This window comes from Pseudonaja textilis, chromosome 3 (genome assembly GCF_049901715.1).
Source record: "Pseudonaja textilis isolate UNSWEBS1 chromosome 3, rPseTex1.2, whole genome shotgun sequence".
In the NCBI taxonomy this organism is placed as follows: domain Eukaryota; kingdom Metazoa; phylum Chordata; class Lepidosauria; order Squamata; family Elapidae; genus Pseudonaja; species Pseudonaja textilis.
This window is the reverse complement of record NC_141992.1, coordinates 13631505-13655307: the sequence shown is the minus strand read 5'-3', so window position 1 is coordinate 13655307 and position 23803 is coordinate 13631505. Positions and strand designations below refer to the sequence as shown.

The 23803-nt window shown below is 37.3% G+C and overlaps 2 protein-coding genes across 4 annotated transcripts in view; one reads left to right on the top strand and one right to left on the bottom strand.

Moving 5' to 3' along the window:
• The window catches only part of PHACTR3 (phosphatase and actin regulator 3), a 259576-nt gene extending 252935 nt beyond the window's left edge, over positions 1 to 6641 (top strand). For all 3 annotated transcript variants that reach the window (XM_087928947.1, XM_087928946.1, XM_087928945.1), the window contains 3 exons: positions 3099 to 3239; positions 4609 to 4685; positions 6054 to 6641. In XM_087928947.1, coding sequence (XP_087785073.1) covers positions 3099 to 3239; positions 4609 to 4685; positions 6054 to 6069 — 234 coding nt within the window. In that variant the 3' untranslated portion in view covers positions 6070 to 6641. The remainder of the gene's footprint in view (positions 1 to 3098; positions 3240 to 4608; positions 4686 to 6053) is intronic.
• Positions 6642 to 16994: 10353 nt separating this feature from the next.
• SYCP2 (synaptonemal complex protein 2) overlaps positions 16995 to 23803 on the bottom strand; it is a 44121-nt gene continuing 37312 nt past the window's right edge. Inside the window, exons 29-36 of the mRNA XM_087928751.1 lie at positions 22819 to 22962; positions 22042 to 22160; positions 21435 to 21529; positions 21255 to 21354; positions 20455 to 20513; positions 19436 to 19514; positions 17877 to 17933; positions 16995 to 17758 (exon numbers count right to left, since the gene is read on the bottom strand). Coding sequence (XP_087784877.1) covers positions 17687 to 17758; positions 17877 to 17933; positions 19436 to 19514; positions 20455 to 20513; positions 21255 to 21354; positions 21435 to 21529; positions 22042 to 22160; positions 22819 to 22962 — 725 coding nt within the window. The 3' untranslated portion in view covers positions 16995 to 17686. The remainder of the gene's footprint in view (positions 17759 to 17876; positions 17934 to 19435; positions 19515 to 20454; positions 20514 to 21254; positions 21355 to 21434; positions 21530 to 22041; positions 22161 to 22818; positions 22963 to 23803) is intronic.

The window sequence follows — 23803 nt, the reverse complement described above, 5'->3', positions numbered from 1 at the left end:
ACTGTCCAAAGACGTCTCCGTGGTCATGTGGCTGGCATGACTAAATGCCGAAGGCACACGGAACACTTTTACCTTCCCACCAAAGGGGTCCCTATTTTTCTACTTGCATTTTTACATGCTTTCAAACTGCTAGGTTGGCAGAAGCTGGGACAAGTAATGGGAGCTCACTCCATTATGCGGTGCTAGGGAACTGCTGAACTGCTGACCTTTCTGATCGACAAGCTCAGCGTTTTAGCCACTGAGCTACTACGTCCCCTTTTAAACAACCGTAGTATTTGCTTCATGACTATGGTGTTCGTTTAACAACCACCACAAGAAAGGTTGTAAGATTGGATGCGGTCATGTGACAACTTTCTTAATGATTGTCCCAATTTACAATTCTAATTGCAGCTCAATTATGGTCAAAAGTCAAGGATTACCTGTAGTTCCTTAGCAGGACAGCAGACAGTATTAGGTAGTCCTCGACTTACAACCACAATTGAGCCCAAAATCTCTGTTGCTAAGTGAAACATTTATTGAGTGAATTTTGTCTCATTTTATGACCTTTCTTGCCATAGTTGTTAAGTGAGTCCCTTCAGTGGTTAAGTTAGTAACAGGGTTGTTAAGTGAATCTGGCTTCTCCCATTGATTTTGCACATCAGAAGACTGCAAAAAGTGATCACATGATCTTGGGACCCTGCAACTGTCATAAATATGAGTCAGTTGCCAAGCGTTTGGATTTTGATCATATGACCACGTGGGTGCTGCAATGGTGTGAAAAATAAGTGTGAAAAATAGTCATGTCACTTTTTTCAGTGCCATTGTAACTTTGAATGGACACTAAACAATGGTCACTGAACAAACTGTTGTAAGTCAAGGACTACCTGTACAGATTCCAGCAAGAGGGCTGTGGAAAGCAACTTATGTTTGACTGAAAAACAGAAGTGTGCCATGAAGGGAAGGCAACTCAGTTTCATTACCTTGAACTATATATATCTATCCACCCATCATCTATCTGTCTGTCTGTCTGTCTGTCTGTCTGTCTGTCTGTCTGTCTATCTATCTATCTATCTATCTATCTATCTATCTATCTATCTATCTATCTATCTATCTATCATCTAGCTACACATACACACACACACACACACACATATATATTTACACACACATTTATGTATCCATTATATCTATCTACCTATCTATCTATCCATCTATGCATCCATCATCCATCCATCCACTCGCCCACCTACCTACCTATCTGTCATCTATCTATCCATCCATCCATCTATGCATCCATCAACTATATATATGTATGCATCCATCATCTCTATCTATCTATCCATCTATGCATCCATCATCCATCCATCCACCCAACCGTCCTATCTACCTATCTGTCATCTATCTATCTATCTATCTATCTATCTATCTATCTATCTATCTATCTATCTATCTATCTATCTATCTATCTATCCATCCATCCATCCATCTATCCATCCATCCATCCATCCATGCATCCATCTATTCACCCACCCACCTACCTACCTACCTATCCATCCATCCATCCATCCATCCATCCATCCATCCATCCATCCATCCATCCATCCATTTCCTACCTTTATTATTTTTATAAATAACTCAAGGTAATGAACATACACGATGCTCCTTCCTCCTCCTATGTTCCCCACAACAACCACCCTGTGAGGTGGATTGGGCTAAAAGAGCTCAAAGTCACACAACCAGCTTTCTAGCTTGGTGCCTTAACCGCTAGACCAAGTTGTCTGCTTTCCTGCAGTGTTACCTCAGGAAAGACTGAAATAGTTTGGAAAGCAGGGTAACGTGGAGCAACAGGCTTGCTTCATGCTTACAAGGGAAGGGTCCTTCTTGATCTGCAAACCAACTGTGAGGGAGCTTTTGAATGAACCTTCATGGAAGTGAAAGATCCTTCTAAAGACATGCCTGGTCTTAGTTCCAAGCACTCATTTTCTCTCACTGCTGCCAGGAGCTGAGTGAGCAAGCTGGCAGCAGGAATAGGAAAGATTGTAAGAACATTGAAGAGGGCTGTAAACAATTTTTGGCATGTCTACCTCCTTCAGGTATCCAGAGGCTTTCTACCGCAGTTTCATGGCATGTTTTGCCATCTAAAGCCAAGAACACACTGGAATGCACGTTGAGTGCAGAAAAGTTTGTAACACGGATCTATAAAAATGACATCACCTATCCTCCTATACCTACATTATTGATCATAGAAATGTCACCTGCAGAGCACCACCTGCTCTTGCTGAAATGGGGATGGGCACATCCAACACAAAGCTGTAGAATGACAATGCATGGCCTTCATTTTGGAATGCCAGTCCATCAGAGCGTAAGAAATGCTTTGTGCGACTAGACCTACAGTCCATTTGGTCCATTATTCTGTGTGACCTAATGGTCAACTTGACATAAGTTGGAAGTTTAACTTTGGTTTTTCATGTTTATAGTTTTATTAGGTTGCATTTTAAAATATAGGTTGAAGTTTGCCTTCCTAACGGTATACCCTGCTGGGAACTCAGATCTAACTTGAGAAATTATGCACCTAATGTAAAAAATAAAAACAGGGTTAGGGTTGTTAGGGTTTTTAGAAGTTTTCAAGCTACTAAATGCAGCATTAAAAAAGAAAAGTTTCTTAGGAGATATCCTGAGTTTACAACTGAGCCGTGGTGGTGCAGTGGTTAGAATGCAGTATTGCAGACTAATTATGGCGACTGCCAGCAGTTCAAATTTCATCGGCTCAAGGTTGACTCAGCCTTCCCTCCTTCTGAGGTGGGTAAAATGAGAACCCAGATTGTTGGGGGCCATAGGCTGACTCTGTAAACCGCTTAGAGAGGGGCTGTAAAGCACTATCAAGTGGCATATAAGTCTAGGTGCTATTGCTATGCGATTACAACCGAGCAATTGTAAAGTAGCCCAAGGAGTGTCTAAATTTTGGTCACGAATGAACAAGTGTATCAAACAGAAACACCTTATTCCTAAATGTGTTCCAAAGAAGTCAGCAGAAATGAAATGTAGGCATTTTTGTTAATATTCTCCACCCAAGTTTCTTTACAGTTCTCACATTTCATGATTTTTTTTTCCTCCCAAAGCTTAATCAACGACCTACAGTTGATGAATTAAGAGACAGAAAAATCCTCATCCGATTCAGCGATTATGTGGAGGTGGCAAAAGCACAGGATTACGACCGACGAGCAGACAAGCCATGGACCAGGCTTTCAGCAGCAGACAAGGTACTAAGGTGTTTTTTGTTTTTATGGGCATATGCCTGCCAAAGGTGGAATGTGCCACCCTTCCCTTGATGCCAGATTATACAGAGAGTTCTGGACTTACGACTGTGATGGAACCTGCCCATGACAGTCATAAATCATCATAGTTGCAAAGCAGGTCATCACCCAATCTTAGGACCTCTTTTGTATCAGTCATTAAACCAATCACCATACTCATTAAATGAACACTGCAGACATTAAGTGAACCCATTGTTTGCTATGGGGTATTTTTGCCGAAAACTGGAAGTAAACGCCATTTTTTCAGCATGTGATCATGGGATGCTGCAAACAGCTGTAAATGTGGACCAATTGCCAAGTTATGGGATGTGGACCCAAAATGCAGTTATGGGATGAGGGTGGAGCAGCTGTTGTAACTTCAGAACCAGGCCATCAGTACCTTTAGGGATGGGCCATTGTAACCTCAAACGGTCCCTAAGTGAGTGGCTGGAAGTCACCTGTACATTAAACCAAAGCCACACAAACATTGAGTTGTAAGAAGCTATTTAGGGCCTTGGGTCCAACTTCCTAGCTCAGAACAGACATCCAAATGGAAACATCCCCAATGGAGAGTGTGTATAGCCTCTACTTGAATACATCCAATCTGGGTTGCTGGTCCTACCGTTGGACTGGTATTAACAGAATGACAAAGTTGAAAGGGACCTTGGAGGTCTTCTAGTCCAGCCCCCCATGCCATTTCAGACAAATGGTTGTCTAATCTATTCTTCAAATCCTCCAGTGTTGGAACACTCACGATTTCCGAAGGCAAGTTGTTCCACTGATTAATTTTTCTCACTGTCAGGAAATTCCTCCTTAGTTCTAGGTTGGTTCTTTCCTTGATTAGTTTCCATCCATTGTTTCTATCCTGCTTTCAGGTGCTTTAGAGAATAGGTTGACCCTCTCTTCTTTGACAGTCTCACAGCCACAAGTCAATCCCTGGTGTTTTGCTTTTGAACAATATTGTTTAGATACAATGTTTCCCAACCGTGACAATTTAAAGTTATGTAGTTCCCAGAATTCCCCAGCCAGCATACAACTATTGTAAATTCCTACTGATTGCTTTTACCTATTCACACATGGCAATCCCTCAATTTGATTTAAGTATGGTGGAAAAACAGAATTTATTAAGGAGCTATTTCATGGACCCCTCCACTTATGGAGTTACTGTGTTGCCACCCATTGCTTGGGATGTGGAAGAGACTTCAACAAACTTTTCAATTGGAAGAGCTTATGGTTCTTTATAGAGAAGGATATCATTTCATTTAAATTTTAAGCTGTGCCTTTTCTTACCAGTTTTAAAGAATTAATTCACCTTGTTTCTGTTTGAATTTTCCAGGCAGCCATTCGTAAAGAGCTAAATGAATACAAAAGTAATGAAATGGAGGTGCATGCATCAAGCAAGCATTTGACAAGGTCAGTTGCCCAGATAGTATGTATTCATCCATTGAATATCAATTTCTCTCTCTCTCTCTCTCTCATCTATCATCTATCTATCTATCTATCTATCTATCTATCTATCTATCTATCTATCATCTATCTATTTATCTATCATCTCTATCTCTATCTCAAAAACCTGCAGAATGTTCTAGCACTCTTCCAGAGCTTGGAACAGAGCTTGGTCCAATCTGAGACAGTCAACAGGATGAGAGGTTTAGTCTTCCGAGCTTTTGAACTTGTGCTGCAATCCGTATCTATCCCCTCTCACCTTCTGTTAAGAGAGAAGTTTCCTGAAGATGGATTCCAGCACAAGTACGAAAACTTCGGAAGACTAAACCTCTGGCTCCAGTGATCGGTCCAATTTGGATCCTGCAACATTATGCTGGGTCACGCATGTTAGCCTTAACTTGTGAGTTGCTGAGGCGTCCAAGGTGGTTGAAATGAAACTGACCTATCTACTTTTTATCCCAAACTCACCATCAATTTACTTGATAATTCTCTAAGCATAAGAATTTAACTTCAGGTCGGTCAAATAATGAAAAATACATTCGCTGTTATGCAAAGAACAGGAACAAAAACAAACCCTGTAAACATTCAGCACAATTTGAGTGAGCACAGACCATTTTTAAACAAAAGATAACTTATGGTGTACCCAGAAATACTAATTCAGTAGTCTATATTGATCTGCCTATGGAGGAAATTAAAGAAAACAGTGTAGGAAATCTAGCTGCTTGCTAAGATTTCAGATCAGGCCCATAAATATGATAATATTCAGCAGTGAAAATTACAAAAGGCAGTAATTATTCTCTTGAAACATGCACATTGATCTTTTAATTGCAGCCAATCTGTGAATATAATCTACTGATCAATTTCCTCACCTGAGCAAAATTGATCAGACAATGTCTATGCACTTGAAATTCTTCAGATGCTGTGTTTGCTTGGTATAGGAAGATTGACAATAATCACAATCAGAGTTGCTACCAAAGCCCAGTCTAAACTGAAAATTGAAATGAATTTAGAGATTTCAGCTCAGGTAAAACATTTAACTTTAAGGCACTCAGATGAAATTGGTGGCATTTCTTTGAGCAGAAGCCATTTAATTCTTAAGTTGTTATTAAGTATCACCAAAATAAAAATTCAGTAGAAATGTAAGAGCTCCTCCACTTTAACTTTAAAATGTTGAAGATAAAAGTTTTGATTTGACTACCAATAGATAGGTAGATAGGTAGGTAACTAACTTGTCCTTAGATCCTTGTTTTTTTTTTCTTACATGAAATTGCTTTTTGTGATAGAACTTCTAAACAACTGCCATAATCACTTATGTCTTCTCCTTTTAACTTCTAGATTCCACAGGCCATAGAGATTTTCTTCTGCGAAGAATTTGTCTACTTTTTTTGATATCCACTACTGAACACGCATCAGGGAAAACATGAAGGCCTTTCTCTGAGGTTCAGTCTACGAGAAGCTGATGTTTCAGGTTCTGGAAAGACTGCAGAGTCTGTCTCTGCAACTCGTGTTTAAAACGATCTAATCCGTCACCTTGGAGCCGCAACCCTCAAGGTGTGGGAGAATTCACTGACAATATTGAACTCATCCAAAAGGAAATGACTGCATTCCTTTGCTACTTGTTTTAAACTGAATTGCTGCATATCTTGAGAAAGGAGATGTTGTGCATGTACAGGCTCTACCATTCCAAGGCCTCTGACATAATGGACACGGCGCACACCATCATTCAGTATTATCATGGTGACGAGACATTGGGAACTTATCACGATTAGTTTGTACAAAACACTTAAGTTCATGTTCTACAAAGTTATTTACGATATTGTTTCTTTTCTTTTTTTTATATATATAATGTCTAACAAAACACTCCTCTTTTTTTTTGAACTCCTGTTCATTTTTTTTGTTAATTAAATGATTACTTACTGCAGAAAACAATTCCACAGACTTCCATGTTTTATGGGATTTAGCATCAGAGTTTAAAGGAACATGGGAAATAATTTGATTTCTTCTCTCTCTCTCTCTCTCTCTCCCTCCCTCCCTCCCTCTCTCTCTCTCTCTCTTTCCCTCAAGCAAGTTTTATATTAGCAGCTTCCATTTTCCAGAAGGAAGATTCAAGTGTAGGACTGCTAAAATGGATAGTATTGGGTCAATTTTTGCTGTGGTGACTGAGAAGTTGAACTAGTTCATTGGAAAAGGGGTAGATGAAGGGTGAGGACCTATTTTAGGCTACTATTATTCAAAAGGGCAGGATTAAAATGCAGAATATCGGTACATGTGAAATGGTTGCAATCCACCTGTTTGCACAGTGTGATGTGAAATTTGACAACGGCCTACCTTAATGGAGAAAGCGCTCCTACTAGAAGAGTTACAGAAGTAAATGAGTAAAAAAAATTAGAACATCTGAATCCTGACTGGGGATAGTTTCCACAAGAGGCACAACCACAACTGCTTCGGTATCTGGGTATCTGGTGAATGCAGTTGTACAGCTAATGATCTCAGATCACTTCCCGCCAATACTTTTAGGTAAGTCTTGCAAGAGTAAAATCAACAGACAAAAATAAGTAATGTTGCAAACAGAATGTTACAGCTCATGTCTAATATATTCTGTGAGAATTACAAGTCTTCCAGTTGCAGACAAAATGCAAAGAGCAGCTGAGTAAAACCATGGTATGGAAAATGCAGACCTATGCAATCTTTAACCCATTCAGACGGACATAATGCATGAGGCATAAACAGCAGCCAGCTACAAATTACTAATCTCATAAACAGCTCACTGTTGGAAGAACTAAAAGACCAGGTTAAGAATAGATCATCATGGGAAAAAAATTGGTTTATGGGGGTTGCTAAAAGTTGAGAACAACTTGAAGGAACGTTACATAATCAGTCAACCATCAAACAGCTTGCCTTGATAGATAATCATGTGACAACATTTGATTGATCACAACTAGTGGAAACCTGAGTTGAGGCATTAAAAATGATGTCAGAGAAAAGAATAAAACACACAGCAAATTCATGCCACACAGCGAAATTCCCAACAGGACTACACTGTCTCGCTCCAATGCACTTCTGAGTGAATTATTAATATATGTACCGAATCTGGTTTATGCGTGCTTAAAAATATTCTGGTTTTGCATTATGCAAGATGTTATTTGTTAAATGTGTTGCAGTTTATATGCGTGAGTAATCCCCATTCCTGAAATTGGGAGGATGATTATGCTGAAAAATGTTTCAAAGGTCTATTATCCTTAAAGTCCTGGGCTGCACTTTCATACATATTGAACATTTTGCTTTTCTTTTCCATAATTCATTTTAATTGGGAAAACTTTTGTGCAGAAAAGATCCCCATAGATTACTGTTTACTGAAACCAGAATTGACCAAATTATAATGAACTGCTATCTCAATATGAAGTCCACAATATATACAATACATACAATTCTTCATAAAGAAACATGTGCATCAGCGTAAGCAAAAGGCTATGAGGTGGGGAGTATGAGGTGCAATCTGGAACATATTTTCATTTGCCTGTTCTATTCTAATTTTTGATTCCAAGAAAGCTGACAGCAAACAAATAATAAAGAAGGAAGGGAAGGGAAGGAGGGGAAGGTTTGGATCCAGTGGAACCAGTGATTGACAAGTCGACCCTCCAATCAGAATAATTTGCAATTGCCCAATCACTGATCATTTCATTCAGTGAAAAGAGATAAGAGATGATCTCTGGATAAGAAAGTGGGGAATTTTCTGCTGCATAGATTTAATACTGACACTATCAGTATTAAGTCTGTGCAACGGAAAATTCCCCATTTGAGAAAGTTGCTCTAGAACAGGGCTGTCAAACTCTGGACCCACAGGCCAGATGTGTCACACGGTGGCCATGCCCATGCCCGGTTTAGCGAATCATGGCACCACATGATGTCCCAATATGTCACATGGTACTGCTATGATGACGTGAGCTTGACACTCAGGGGTGAGATTCTACTGGTTTGGACCGGTTCGGGTTAAGTTTTCACCTGGTTCGCTGAACCAGTATTTCAACCGATCAGCTGGCCCCTCCTACCCAGCCCCTCCGAGGAGTCTCACGCAATGCGGGTAAGTGCAGGGTCCATGTGGAGGGTCTGGGAGCGGGAAAAATGGGCCTTCCAGAAGTCCAGAAACGGGCCTGCTTCCAGAGGGCCTCCAGAGCCCAGGGGAAGATGTTTTTGGGGGAGGCCTCCAGATCCCTGGGAAGGTGAAAATCGGCCCTACCAAAGTTCCAGTAGGCCATACCCACCATTTTTGAATCCCACCCCTGCCGCTATTGCAGAATGATCTGATTTGGATTTAATGTTTTGGTTGGCCAGTCTATATATGCTTAGAAAATTGTAATTTCTCCAGTGTTGCAGTCACATTTCTTGTCCCAAAGGTGCTTTTTCTGGAGGCAACTGGACTATTTTTTTTTAAAAGATGTTTCTTCTCATCCAAGAAGCTTCTTCAGCTCTGACAGGACAGTGGGGAATGGAAGGATTTATATTCCTTGCAGATAGCTGGTCATTTGCATCTTTTTAGAGGGTCATTGAAGCACTTGGAAGTTTATCGGTGTCCTCAAGGTCTCCTGAGTAGTGCTCCTGGTTTCTGTAGTCTGCAATTTTCCCTCTGGAAATCCATTCCTATTCCCATACCATTCCAAGGGTGTTCATCCCAAATTGTATAGCTAAAAGTCTGTAGAGATTCTCAGTCATCCAGGTCATGGTTGTCCCAAAGGTGCTTTTTCAGGAGGCAACTGGACTTCCTTTTCTTTTGAAGATGCTTCACTTCAGAACCAGCAGCACTACTCAAGTGACCCTGAGGACACAGATAACCCTCCAAGTGGCCCCAATGACTCTCTAAAACGATGCAATTGACCAGCTGCCTGCAAGGACTACAAATCCTTCCATTCCCCACTATCCTAGTCAGAGCTGGAGAAGCTTCTTGGATGAGAAGCGAAACGTCTTCAAAGAAAAAAACAAAAAAGTCCAGTTGCCTCCTGAAAAAAGCACCTTTGGGACAACCTTGACCTGGATGATTGAGAATCTCTAGACTTTTAGTCACATTTCTTATTCCACTATGAGGAATTGAAAAGGCTGCCTTAACTGCTGATTGGAGCACTCTAACCTCACAAAATATGTAAATATTTATGGCACACATTACTACACGAAGGGGATTTCTCTGGGTAGCTATTTTCCAAGCTCTAAACTGCTTTGACCGCATCCATCACCTTTAGCAGAATGAAGATGTAAGGAAAGACCTGGATTTAGAGCTATCTAGATCAAAGGAGAAATTTCCTGACAATGAGAACAATTATTAGTGGAAGAGCTTGCCTCCAGAAGTTGTAAGTGCTTCATCACTGGAGACCATTTGTCTGAAACTGTATAGGGAGGGTCTCCTGCTTGATCAGGAGGTAGGAACAGAAGACCTCCAAGGTGTAAGGTCCAGCCTCTCCCCATCTCCTTCAAAACAAGTATAGACTCTTGAAAACTTTGTCTTTCAAAAGGAACCTTATTGAAAAGGGGTGAAAGCAAGTCAGAATTCAGAGCAGGCTCTGAGGTCCCTCCGCATACAACTAAAATATAGGAAATTAGAAAACCCCCCCAACAGTCTGATGTGTATTCCACCAATCCACAGGTGTGAAGATGTTATTGTACCGGTGTCTCTGAGAAAGCAGATAAGAAACGTTTTCTTAGGGCTAATCTTCCAGAGTTGCAATCCACATGGCCCCCTCCTCCCCTTGCATTCCCTCAAGAGCTGAGAATTTTCCAGGCATTTGAGGCGCCAGACAATGGTTATAAATCAAGTAAGAGGACAAGGCAAGAAATAAGATACTTAGGATACATAGAGAGGAAAAAGAACGAAATAGATCAAATCCAACCCCCCTGCCGCCCTTTCTTTCACTGAAGAATGGCAGATACATGGGTCTGACACAAGATCTCTTCCAACTATGTTATTCTGTTGGTCTTCCACCTGCTATGTCAGAGATGCATGCATAAACTCTATGTATAAAGCTTAGAAGCTGGAGGTAAGGCTTTTGGTAGATGTGTGCATTTCCATGTATAGACTGTTGTAGGACCAAGAGAGGTGCACAACAGATTTTCATCATTAGTCCCTTAAATGAGAAATGAAAATGCCTGCAATCTCATCTCTTATCTCTTGAAGTTGTTTCTAACAAATTCAGTTGGTTTCAATCAAAATTCAGGAGGACCACCTAGTGGGAATAAAAATTACGGCAGAGAGAGTTTTCAAAGTAAATTGCACGCAACTCAGCTCCGCTGGATGAAATCACAGAAAGTCTAATTGCAGGTTAGTCGTTAGGGTGTAAAACGATTAAAGAATTTTGAGTTGAATGAGCAGCTTCCTTTAAAAATATGATTCACCCCTTAAGGTTAAGCTTTCAATACAAATACTGCTGATTGTTGGGGTGGGGAGGAAGGAAATGTTTAATGTTTTAGTTCCTTAATTTGGAAATTCAGAATACCTTAGTTCTCATTGCTCCTATTAAATTCATACAACCTTAGCTCTCAATGCTGTTCAGACAGAAAAAAAAATGTTCTCTTGATGTATTCTTTGAATCTCAAGTTGGTTAAATCTTTTGACCAATCTTCTCATCCCTATTAGATTATAAATTACATAGAAACAATTCTACAGCATATTTCTAGATTTGGGGAAATAAAACCACAACAGCAGAGAAGCAGATTTAATATCTATGTCAGTTTCAATTGTTAATGCAGTCATTATGAGGCCACTTGATCTAGCATGTAAAAAACAGAGAAGAATATTTGTACCTCAGGGTTACCAAATTTGGGTAATAAAATGTCTGCAAGAAAACAACCAACCCCTGCACCAAGGACTCCTTGCAAAATACTGCATAGATAAATGGCAGCAGACTTCTCCAAGAAAGATAAAAGCGTGTGGGCAGGATGCTGCCCATGTTAGTAGTGTATTTAGCTTGTTTGCATGTTCGATGTCATAATCAGGGGCTCTGTAACATAGTAAGAACCGAAATGTGATATTTAAGGACAGTTCACAGACTATGGTCTCAGGAATAGCAATCTCCTGGGTAACTTGGATGTTTTTTAGATGTAGGGACTTTTTATAGAAGATAGCAACACCACCTCCTCTACGGATTTCATGATCTGATCGGTAAACATGATAGTCTCTTACTGTGGTAATGGAGTCAGGGAGAGATGCCTTAAGCCATGTTTCACAGACAAATATGATGTCGAATTTAGCTGTATTTAGTAAGAGGAGAAATTCAGGTATTTTATTCACAAGACTTCTTGCACTGAGTAGCTTGCATTTAAGGCCAGTTGTAGTTTGAATTGAGGTAGTTAGAGGCATGCGTGCCTAGCTTTGAGTGATGCTGGATAGGATGGGATGGGGTTGGATGCAGAGTTGTGGGTTGTGTGACTTTCTTTTGATGCAATCAGCTCGGTAGTCAATGTATAGGTCCTTTTCTCCATTGCCTAGACAGTTTTTGAGTTCTGCGCGGAGTTCACGGGAGCGGATTCTTTGCAGTATGGATAAGTCTGGCCTTGAGTGAAGTTGTTTGTGGTTGGGATTGGTTTTTGCAATGGCGTTTATTGTATGAATGAATATGCATTTGCTGGATTCATTTTTGCATACAACTCTACAAAATCTTGGGACCACAGAGCCGTCATTGCATTTGTACCCAGGGCCATCTCTAGTTATTTCAATGATATCTTCAGGAGAGATGTTTGTTGTATTTGAGTTGCTTATGATATCGCAAACTTTGGTGATGTCGTCTGATTCGTTGGTGTCTTCAAGACCAAATAAGATGGCATTTGGACGTTTCTGTTCACGTTCCATGGTGTCTCTGATGAGTAAGGAGATATTATTTGTGGAATTATTTGAAGGGATAGTAATTGTTTCTGGCTGTGGTTTGGTGGTTATTTTTGGTTGTAATGGTGATTGTAGTTGAGGTAGTGGTTGTGGTTGTTGTGGGATTTGATTTTGAGCTGAAAGGTACTCACTTATATATGCTGTATTTTTTTTTCAAGAGAGATTAGGCTTGCTTGTATAGTTGTTTCAAAACATGTTGCTAAGTGTTCTTCTATTGAGTGAATGAGTGATTCTATGCTTTCAACTCTGTCAGGTAGGGTACTCAGTTTGTTTAGCTTAGGAGAACATGATGGACATAGATAAAAGAATGTATCTGAATTTTTAACTATATCAGCTAGGCTTTTGTTTGCGTTTAAGCAGGCAGGGAGGGCTAGATTGTCGCATAGGCGGCATTTGATGTAAATTTCTCTTTCATTGATGGTTTCAAGACATCTGAAACATGTGCAGGAGTCTGGGAGGTCATTGGTAGAGATATTTTTCTTTTGTTTTGGTTTGGAGTTTTTGGCTGGCATGGTCAATGGCAATAGTACACTAAACAATTACAATAGCTAGTTAATGTGATAGGTAGACAGTTACTTAATGAATGTTGGTAATTAATAACTGTTAATTGATATGTTAGAGAACAAATCAAAAGTAAGGTTACTTATTAGTAAAACTCAATCAATCAATTGGTTATTCACATTACTCTAATCAAATAATTTTGCTAAGCAACAAACAGCCTAATTTATTACAGTAATTACTAATTCAATTAAATTCACTAAATCACTGATTTTACTAATCAGATATTCAGTAATTACACTATATGCACTAAACACTCAATCATACTAATCCATAAAAACAATAAATCAATTAATCATTTGATAAAAATTAATTATTTTAAAGAAATTGATTTGGAGATATCATTATCTAATCTTTGATATAGGTCTTGAGGTAGAAAGTTATAAGTTTTGAGATAATGAAGGTAATGAAGTGGTATTGAGAGTCAGTAAGTAAAGGGTTATTACTTTGCTTAGCTGTTGCTGATATCTGAGAATAGGTTTATAACCCCTAATAAACTGGCAGGAGGCCTCTTTTTCTGGGCTGGAGAAACAGCAGTTTCTCTTTCCTCTTGAAAACAATCAGTGAGCAAGGGTTTACACTCTCTTGTTTTGTAGATCAGTGGCCCCCAACCTTTTTTGTGCCACAGCCTGGTACCGGCATCACAAAATGATCCGCGGCCCGGTACCGGCATCAGCACGCATGACAAGGCAAGGCGAGCTGAACGACCGGCCAGCCAGCCGTCCCCCGCTTCTCCCCAACTTCAACTCCTCCTTTGTACCTTTGTCGATGGGCTTCGCTTCGGGATGGCTTCGGGACGGTTGCTCGGCTCGCCTTGCCTTGGGTGCTGAAAGAATCCTCGCGCCTTAGTTTCGTTCGAAGCCCCCCCTTTGATGAAACTAAGGCGTGAGGATTCCTTCAGGACCCAAATGCCATGTTCCAACCGGAAAAGCTCACCCGGAAGCACTTTCTCATCAAACAAGATGGCAGCGCCCAGCAAACTGGCGGCCCGGTAGGAAATGTTCCACAGACCTTACCTTCTATTAAGGATGGGTCAAGTCACAGATCGCTGAGCGCTTTTGAATACTGCCCTTTAAATTTAGCGCTTACTGAGGAATTAGCTCTTTTCTGGCGTGCTGGTCAAGGATGGGAGGAATCGGAAATTTCCGAGTACTTTTGAATTGAGCGTTTACTGAGGAATGGAGCTCTTTTCTGGCTTGATGGGCATTAGGCTTTCCACCTCGCTGGCTGGATCCACAGGGATTAAAGGGCTTGTCGTCTGGCGCAGACCATTCCCGCCAGAGCTCCTCATACTGCCGCTACTGCCGCCATCTTTTCTGCATTCTTCTTACCACGCCTTTCCTATCACCCCTTTCCTAAGAGGTCTGTAGGGGGCATGCATAAGCGCACCAACATCCCTACCGTCCCTCTCCTATTGTTTTATTTTTTATTTTTCTTATATGTGTCCATGTATTCATAACTATGTTTTTACTTATACCTATTATCTTGTAAGAAATTGACTAAAATAAATAAATAAATAGAGAGAATGGAGCCCCTCTCCCAAAATCCCCCCATTTCTAACTACATAAATAGGGTTGGGTTCAAACTTTTTTGCATTGGATTCAATAAAGCAGAAATTGGCTTCAACTCACTTTTCACATTGATTTCAATGGAGAATAATTGCAAGTAAGATAGGTTGGACCCAATGCACAGTACATTTGGTGATGTATGAGAACGTGATCCAGAAAACCACAATCTGACAGGATGAGAAATGGATAGCTCCAGAGAATATTGAACACTGATAATGGCTATTCCATAAAGGGCAACAGTAAGAATACAGAATCAACAAAAATCTGAGAGGCCTAGCATGATTCAAGGATTCAAGCCTAATGGGGCTGCTACCTTTAAAAAAAAACCCTAATATGGTAAATTTGTTTTGGTAAAACAGCAATGGGAACTTGATACCCTAAAATGGTTACTTGCTTATTTATTTTTCATAATTTAACCCTAATATATTTATTTATTTATGACATATATATGTCGACTATGGTCCAGGCAACTCTGAGAGGCTATGAAAAAGTAAAATTAAAAATAAACCCCAGAAGATAGTGTCATCAAAGGGAACAACAACCAACCAACTTCCTGCACCCACAGACATAGGAAGTGGACAAAAGGTCCCCTCGGTTACCCCAGTACAAGGCCTGGGGAATCGCTATGTTTTTCATTCTCCTTCAAAGCTTTTTCAGGTGAGCAACATGCAAATTTTCAAAGGGGTGCTGTTAAAAGGGGGCAGGAGCTACAACAGAGAAGACCTGGGTCCTGCTAGATGACATTGCTCAATTGATGGGACTAAGGGCAAGCCAACTCTGATACATCTGATAGGGCAGGCAGAACCAGGCAGAGACAACCCTTATGCTAGGGCTTATGAAATGTAGGACTTAAAGGTGACAAGCAGCAGCTTGAATCGCATCTGGAAGGCAACTGATAAAGCATTGCATATGGGTGTTACGTTGGTATGAGCTATAACTTCAAAATGATTTTTTAAAAAGACCCTGGTGTAGAGTATATTTCACCAATGTCCATCCATGAGGTGACCAATACATACATGACTGTATGGAAGAGAAAGCACACAACCTGGACTTACTTGTATGAAGGTTTTCCTGATCACAGTTTCTACCAGCTGTTCAAGCAGGAACTGTGAGTCAAGGAGGACTCACATTATGCACCAGGTTTGAACAGGACAGTGGAGGATCTACAGAACAGTGAGATACTCAAGCACACACAGATACTCAACCTTGCCAGGATTTTGCCTGTGCTTGTTTCTCCCACCCAATCCCTGCACTCACCAACTTACAGTTGGCTCAGGAAGATACCATGATCAAAGTATTGAAAAGAAACAAAAAGCATCCAGGATTGTTCCACTTTTGCCATCCAGACAGTGCCCCAGGTCATCAGCAAGAGTAATCAGTGCCATCTCCACACTATGCCCCAGCCTGTAAACCCAAACCTCACACCAATGGCTTGTATAGGTAGAAACTCTTAAATTGTAATTATATAATTCAGCAATATCTGGAGAGTATAATAAGCTATATTTATAAAAGAAAAGTGGTAATTTGGGTCATTATTTCACCTCCCTATTTTGCCTATTTGCCTATAGGCTTCAAAATTGTCTATATTTTCAGTGTTTATCCAAAGAAAAATATATTAGATATTTGGTACTGTTAATATGCCATTCAAATGGGAATTATATTATAAGCAAAATCATTAACTTTAAGACTCCTGGCAGATATTGTCTTTTCTTTCTAAAACCTGATTTAGTAGGTTTTTTTAGTGAGAAAATTGGAAGAACATATGCTTCAATGAACTCATATACTTCATAGTTATACTTACAATCGTGAAAATGTGACTTTCTATGAAAATACAATATGTAGAAACTTTATCTCTGCAAAATTACATTAGTATTAAATTAGAAGGAAGCATTTAAGCCATCATTCCACTACCTCCCAGAGTAGTACATTAAATTAAATGTATCCCCAAATATATATTTCTCTATATAACTGCATCAAATGACAGAGGAAAAATTACCACCAATTTTTCTTTATCAACCTTTTGTTAAAAAAATACTTTAATCTTCTAAAATACAATTTTCTATAATTTTAAAAATACACTTACAATACAGCCAAAGGATAGAGTTACAATTTTAGACCAGCAATTTCATTTAAAACTACAGTGGCAAGGAACTTGGAAAAAAACTTAAGAAAACCTTTAAATTTATTTTTTAATCTCTAAAGATTTCTAATTATTATATACTTAGTATATTGCTATTTTTAATGGTAAATTTATGAAAATATTCAATGTATCTGATGAACCTGCATATTGAATTTAGATTTACTCTCTGTTAAAGAAATTCAATAAAATAAATAGGCCAACACATAACAAATGTATTCATTATATGATAAGTTTTATCCAGTAATTCCTCAAGGACAATACTCCTGAGAACACACACCAGATCAAATTATCTTCTTCCTATTAGTTATATCTGAGATTTTAAAAGCCCAACCTCATAAACTACAAAAGAAGACATGGTGTGGCTGGATATTGTGCAGGATAAAGAGGAACATTACATCTGAAGGATTTAATGGACATTGGTCTCACATTATGTCCCAAACATAATGGCAAAAAGAAATAGTTTACTTTATAAGTTACTGGTCAGGAAACTGAATTTCTCAGAATATACAGAATTGGATTTTAGATCGCCTTTTGTAAATTAGATACAAGTCATCTAAAGTTATTTATGACTAAGTTCTATGAATTTCAGTTGTAGTTAGGTGGCCACTGTATATTAGAAATATCTCCAGTATTGCTTTTATAATGGCATTAAAAACATTAACAGAATCCTTATCTTGAACGAGTTATAATAACAACTGAAAATTTTTTTTCATGAAAATTGTTTGTGCTTTATAATTATGTCTAACACATAATGTCCCAGAGGACTGGACAGTCACATTAAAATGCAGTATAAATATATACAGTCTTTTATTTTTTCGCATTTACATTCTAAATTATATTACAACTTTCTAACTTCTGACATAAATAGTGATTGCAATCCTTTGCGAACATTAAGCAATTCTTCTTCATGCTGTGATAAAAAATAAACATAATTTATTTTTTTAAATAATTTCCTAAAAACTCTGTTTAAAATTACATAATGAATACAGAATTGAATGTGTATATGATGAAAAGATAATAATATTTACCATTTCCTTAAGAAATTTATCTTGAATCCCATTAATATCTTCTTTCAAAAAATGTACCTAAAATGCATCCAAAATAATTATTTACTTTGAAGCAAACTTTAATCTATAATTGATAGCAAGGGTAAATCAATAGCTTTACAGTGCTTCCAACACACAGTCATTTCAGAGTTCTGTGTTGGCATAACACAACTTCTAGGCTGCAACTTATCACTACTCTGTAACAGAGTTTCAAGAGTCATAAGTACTTTTTAAAAAGGTTCAGAGTTAGCCCTCTTCTTTCGTTTCCTTTTTAGTTCCCAAATCCACATTTTCTATATTTCCAAAACTTCAAACAGAAACCTTTGAGAGAGGTGGGAGGTTCAGAAAAGTGATAAACAAAAAACCCCCACAAAAGTGGTAATATTCCTCCATGTTTGTAAGCAATCCCTATGTTTTTCAATAACTGTTCTGAGTTTGCTTGTAAGAATAAACTACTAATTATCTTGTCTACTGATGGGGGGGACGACTGAGAACAGTAATAGACATATATTGGGAGTGATTCAGAGACCCGAAAATATCATGGCAGAACTATTTACTGATAGTCAAAATTAATTCAAAGAAACTATGGTAACTGCACAGAGAAACAGCAGTTAGCACACACTATGATTGGGAAATTATGCTCACAGATGCCAACAATATGCTTGCTGAATCAGATTCCACTTGTGGGATTACCTTAAACACTATATATAATTAAGCACAGGTTGGAAGCACAAAGAGGTGAGTACCAGTAGTGCAAAAGTTATGAGGAAGGAAAACAGGAAAAGTCATATTTTATGCTCCAGAAGATGGAGGGAGGGAGGGAGGGAAGGCTGCATTGACTGATCATTTTCCACAAGGAAAGTTTAACATTCATACTAGTTTTGCAACATAAACACTAATAACTGATACAATGAGTAAAAAATCCAGACCATATTAACTTTTTTGGATAGTAGCTATTTCAATTTGCAGATTTTTTTGTATATTGAAAGTAGGTGTTAGAAACAGTATGTTTAGAAGAGAAGTGTATTTTAAATAAACTGTGCTTTTGACCAGCATACAAAACCTTGCTTATTCAAGCTAATATCTTCCTTGTTTTATCAATGAAACCCTAAGTACTTTATTTTGTGCTAGCTAATTATAAGGACCTTCCTGCTCTGATCCCAATTAGATCATTATTTCCCTCTTTTGCCTTAACCAATTGCCTGCTAGATATTTTACAAAGTAGGTACTCACTAATATATAACCTTCCCTTCCTGGTGCCTTATATATGCATCTGATTTATTTTGAAGGCAGGAAGAGAAAAAAAGAAAAAGGAAAAAAAAAAGAGAAAGGCTATTCAACTTTCCCCCAAAATCAGCCCATTGTGAGTATATTTGCTATGGCTGCTCCCCATGTCTACAAGAACTGGTTGGGAAAAGAACTTTGCTTTGTAAATATACAGAAGTGATTCTAAATTTTTGCTGATTTTGTTCATTCTGATTTCTGAATTTAACTGAATTAAATTATGATCACCTCAGCCAGTCATAAGGAGAAATGCATACCTGAGATAGAAAAATATTTTCCTCTTGATCAGCAGTATGGTAAATGTTCTTCTCAAATGAAGTTCTAAGATTCTGAAGTCTAAAAAACCATAGATCAAACCAATATTTATTTGTTTTGACATAGAGAAAAATATAATTAAAAGTACTTGTTTCCATTTTATTATAGTTAAACTTATAGTCACAAGAATTCATCCCTTCTGGATCAAGGCCAGCTGCTTTAGCAACCTGTTATTACTGTGAACAAAATAAATTCTCAGAGGAATGGGAGCATATCAGCAAAATAGAAACCTGGAAGGAATGTGTGTTAATCATATAGACTTATAGAGGTCTTGAAGTGTCACAGTGTCTCAGTAAACTTTATCAACATTTACATGGCAACCTACTGACATGTTTTTTTCTAAAACTTTCTTGAAGATAATAACTTTCCTTTCTTGAAGATAACAGTAGAAGGTAACTTGAGAAATTATATGCATGCTTACATCACTTATTACTTATACATCATTTTCTCTCAAAATTATTTGGAGGAGATTCCTCCATTGGGCACAATTAAATGTAAATACTGCAGTTAGCCTTGATTATTGGCTTTGAGTCCTGCATTTTGAGTTCACATTACTGATAGCCAATGAAATATATCTGGAAATATTTTTCAACAAGAAATAAAGACAATAGGTGCTCTCTGCTGATTCCTATCTGCCAAATACTATTCAGTGGCACATTGGCTATAAACATTTGAAGGTAACACTTAAGCCCTATAGACCGTATTAAATAAAGGAAAGGAAGGGAAAGGAAAGGAAAATTATGAAAAGGAAAAATTTCTTAAAGAAAAAAGATAACTACTTGGACTACCTTGACAGTCTTATGCCATAATTTATCAAATTTGATTTCAGATGTTGTTATTAACTGTAAGCCTCCTAAGGAATGTAAATTAATGGCTTTTAAAAGTATAATTATAATAACTATAAATTACACTGATAACATAATGTCTCTGTTGTACTATAATAAAAAGAAAATATACTAACCTCTGCTGTTCATTCTTGTTGTAAGTGCTAAACGTTTCAAAATGCTTCTTTGAAAAATTCTAAAAATAGCCAATGTGAAATACAAATTTGAATTTCATTAGTCTTTAAGCATAAATCAAAAAATAACTTTACTGCAAGCTGTAATATGTTACTTTTACCAACTGTGATGATTTCATGCTCTATTTTAATCACTCGCTTACAAGAATTTCTGCTTAGGCCCATAAATTTTTAGATAACATCATGAAGTCAGCACGGATTGCCATTTTCCCTGAACAGTCACTTGTAAAATGTGTGGTGAAGCAAGAGATACAGTGATCATATTCTTAAAACATGATGTAATTCTTTAAAAAAAAAAACTGATTCCGGTCTTGGAAATTTTAATCCAAATATTCATACTTGGATATTGATACTTTTGAGTTGCACCAAATCAAAAATGGGCCACTGTTGATACATGAGTTGACTTTTCTTTAAAAAAATAAATAGTGCTTGCAGTTACAAGTTGGTATTGATGCTGGAAAGTACTTTGTCTCCTTCCTATTTAGAAGTGGGTCAGTTCCAAGCAATGGTTGGGGAAATAAAACTATGGAGCAATTTACTACTACTGGAATGGTTTAGTACAATTAGTTGCAAAATTTTGTTTTATAATCTGTGATATCAAAGCTAGCCTTAGAAGGTGGCTAGTACATTTTCCTTTTTTGTACCAATTCAAAGAATATATTTCCCTTTAATATCTTTAAAAGTCATCAATTAAAATATAATGTTTAAGTAATTTAATACTTTTGTAAAGGAAAATAACATACTGAAAAGTCTTTTTCGATATTTCTCAATAGTTGTGAATCTCTTTCAAAACTTTCAAGCTCTTTCAGGAGGCAGGAATGAAGATTTTCCAGCTGTCTGGATCTAGAAAAATATAAGCAAAAGTTAAATATACAACAAATATAACAATAACATGAAACTCTGGGAACTCATTCTATACAAACCTGTATTTCTGTAATTCTCTTCCCATTGTGTTCATATGCTGATGTGTTGTTTTCAGTGACTGCTTTGCAAAACAGTCAATTTTCTTTGATCGGCTCTAAAAATACAAAGGTTACATCATTATTCCTTTCAAACTGAGTATAGATTGAAATAAAAAAAAAGTTTTTAAAAATTATGAAATCGTATCATGTCCATCTAACCTAAAAATAGCAAAACATCAAATTCTGTTCTGTTCTATTCGTGTGTGTGAGTGTGTGCGTGCGTGCGTGGTGGGGAGGAGTACACATACATAAATACTGTATATACATGGCAGTAATCATTTAAAAAGAGTATTAGAAAAACAAACCAGAAAATATCTAGTAAGATACTACTGGCTTTTTTATATTCTTGCTATAGACAAATGTGTGAGCAAAAATTATAAATTCAAGTTTCTGTAATATTCTGAATAGACATGGAAATATGACCTTACAATGAGATTATAAAGAATAACTTTTATAAAAGAGAATGAATGTTTGTTACACGCATAAACACACGTGTTCATCATTACCAGCATATTTGAGACAAAGACAATATACACTAAATATGTATCTCCAAGAAAGATATATTTACCTGTATTTTCCTAGCAAATTCCTTATGAAGCGTCTGACAAATTGTTTCTACATTTGAACAGCTTTCCCCATCAAAAGGAGATGTCTCATGGATAGAAAATGTAGATAAGTTTTCAGATACTGAAAAAAGAATATTTTAAGATTTAGATGTTGTTTACTCAACTGTATTATCCCTTTAATACTAATATGCCCTACAAGTCTTAACAATCTTCTTCAAAGAAAGAATATTCCCCTAATAATCAATGACTTAAGCAATTTTCTCATAAGTGTTGGGAAGAAATGGACAGAAAAGCAGGAGGTCACTGCCTCTTTGGACCATTTTAGAAAGTTACCAGAGGGCTTTATTCTCTGAACAGAAAAATAATTACGGCTTCCTATAAAGAGAGTAAATACTAATATATAGAGGTCATTTTGTTTTTGAACTGCAGGTTGACAAAAATAAATTCATGTGAAACCATCACTGATGATTTCTTTATTCAAAGTAACTTCCTACTGTTATTAACTATTACTGTTAATATTCCCTACTATTATTAATTATTACACATAATTAAATACAATTTTTATTAAACTACAAAATTATCCTTTATAGGGTACCTGCACAAAAATACTCAAAAAATCTGACAATTATTGACTCTAGCAAATCTTAAATGAAATCGAAAGAGCTTTTCGAATTGAAAAGTAATATAAAGTGACATAAATCAACAGGATTATATGCTGTATGTCTTCTGTCATTTCTTACTCCATTGTTTTTTACAGCTCAATTTAAGTTTCAGCTCACCTCTGTAAGTACTATCATCTGCTTTGAATAACTTTCTAGGGATAAGCTTTATTTTCCTTTCCTCCCTCCTGATTTCTTCTTCATCGGAATAATTTTCTGTATCTTCTTGATATAGTCGTTTGAAATTAGGATGTATTGTAGGTCCTTTAATAAGATTATATTTAAGCACATTATAAACAACAGTAACAATGCTGTTATGCACAGTTCAGACATCCTGAAGAGGATGTCTCCAAATAATGTGCAAATATGTCAGAGGGAACTGCCACTGATTTTTTGTTTTGGTAACATAATCTCTTTTATTAGTGCAACATATAGCTTTAAAAAAATATGTTCAAGAAAGTATTTATTAAAACATTCATACATGCAACATTTACAGAAACTCCAATTTTATTCCAATTCTTGTGGTTCAAGAAGTTGTATATCTTTTCTTTGTCCTTTTTAAGGCACAGATTATTGCTATCATTTACGTTAAATGAATATAGTAATTAAAAAAAATGTTTTTTAAAAAAATCTTCTTAGTCCACTAGAAACTCTAAGTGGCAATACAACAAGAGGTAGAATAGAATAGAATAGAATAGAATAGAATAGAATAGAATAGAAAACCATTCTGTGGTTTCTTCCCCAAACCCCAAAATCTTTAACCTTAGACTGTCTACCATTGACCTCACCCCTTTCCTAAGAGGTCTGTAGGGGGCGTGCATAAGCACATCAACAGTGTCTAACGTCCCTGTCCTATTGTTTCTTTTATTTTTTATTTTTCTTATACGTATCCATGTATTCATAACTATGTTTTTACTTATACCTATTATCTTGTAAGCAATTGACAAAAATAAATAAAATAAAAATAAAAAAAGAAAAGAATAGAACAGAATAGAATAGAATGGAATGGAATGGAATAGAATAACAGAGTTGGAAGGGATCTTGGAGGTCTTCTAATCTAGTCCAACCCCTGGCTTAAGCAGGAAACCCTATACCATTCCAGACA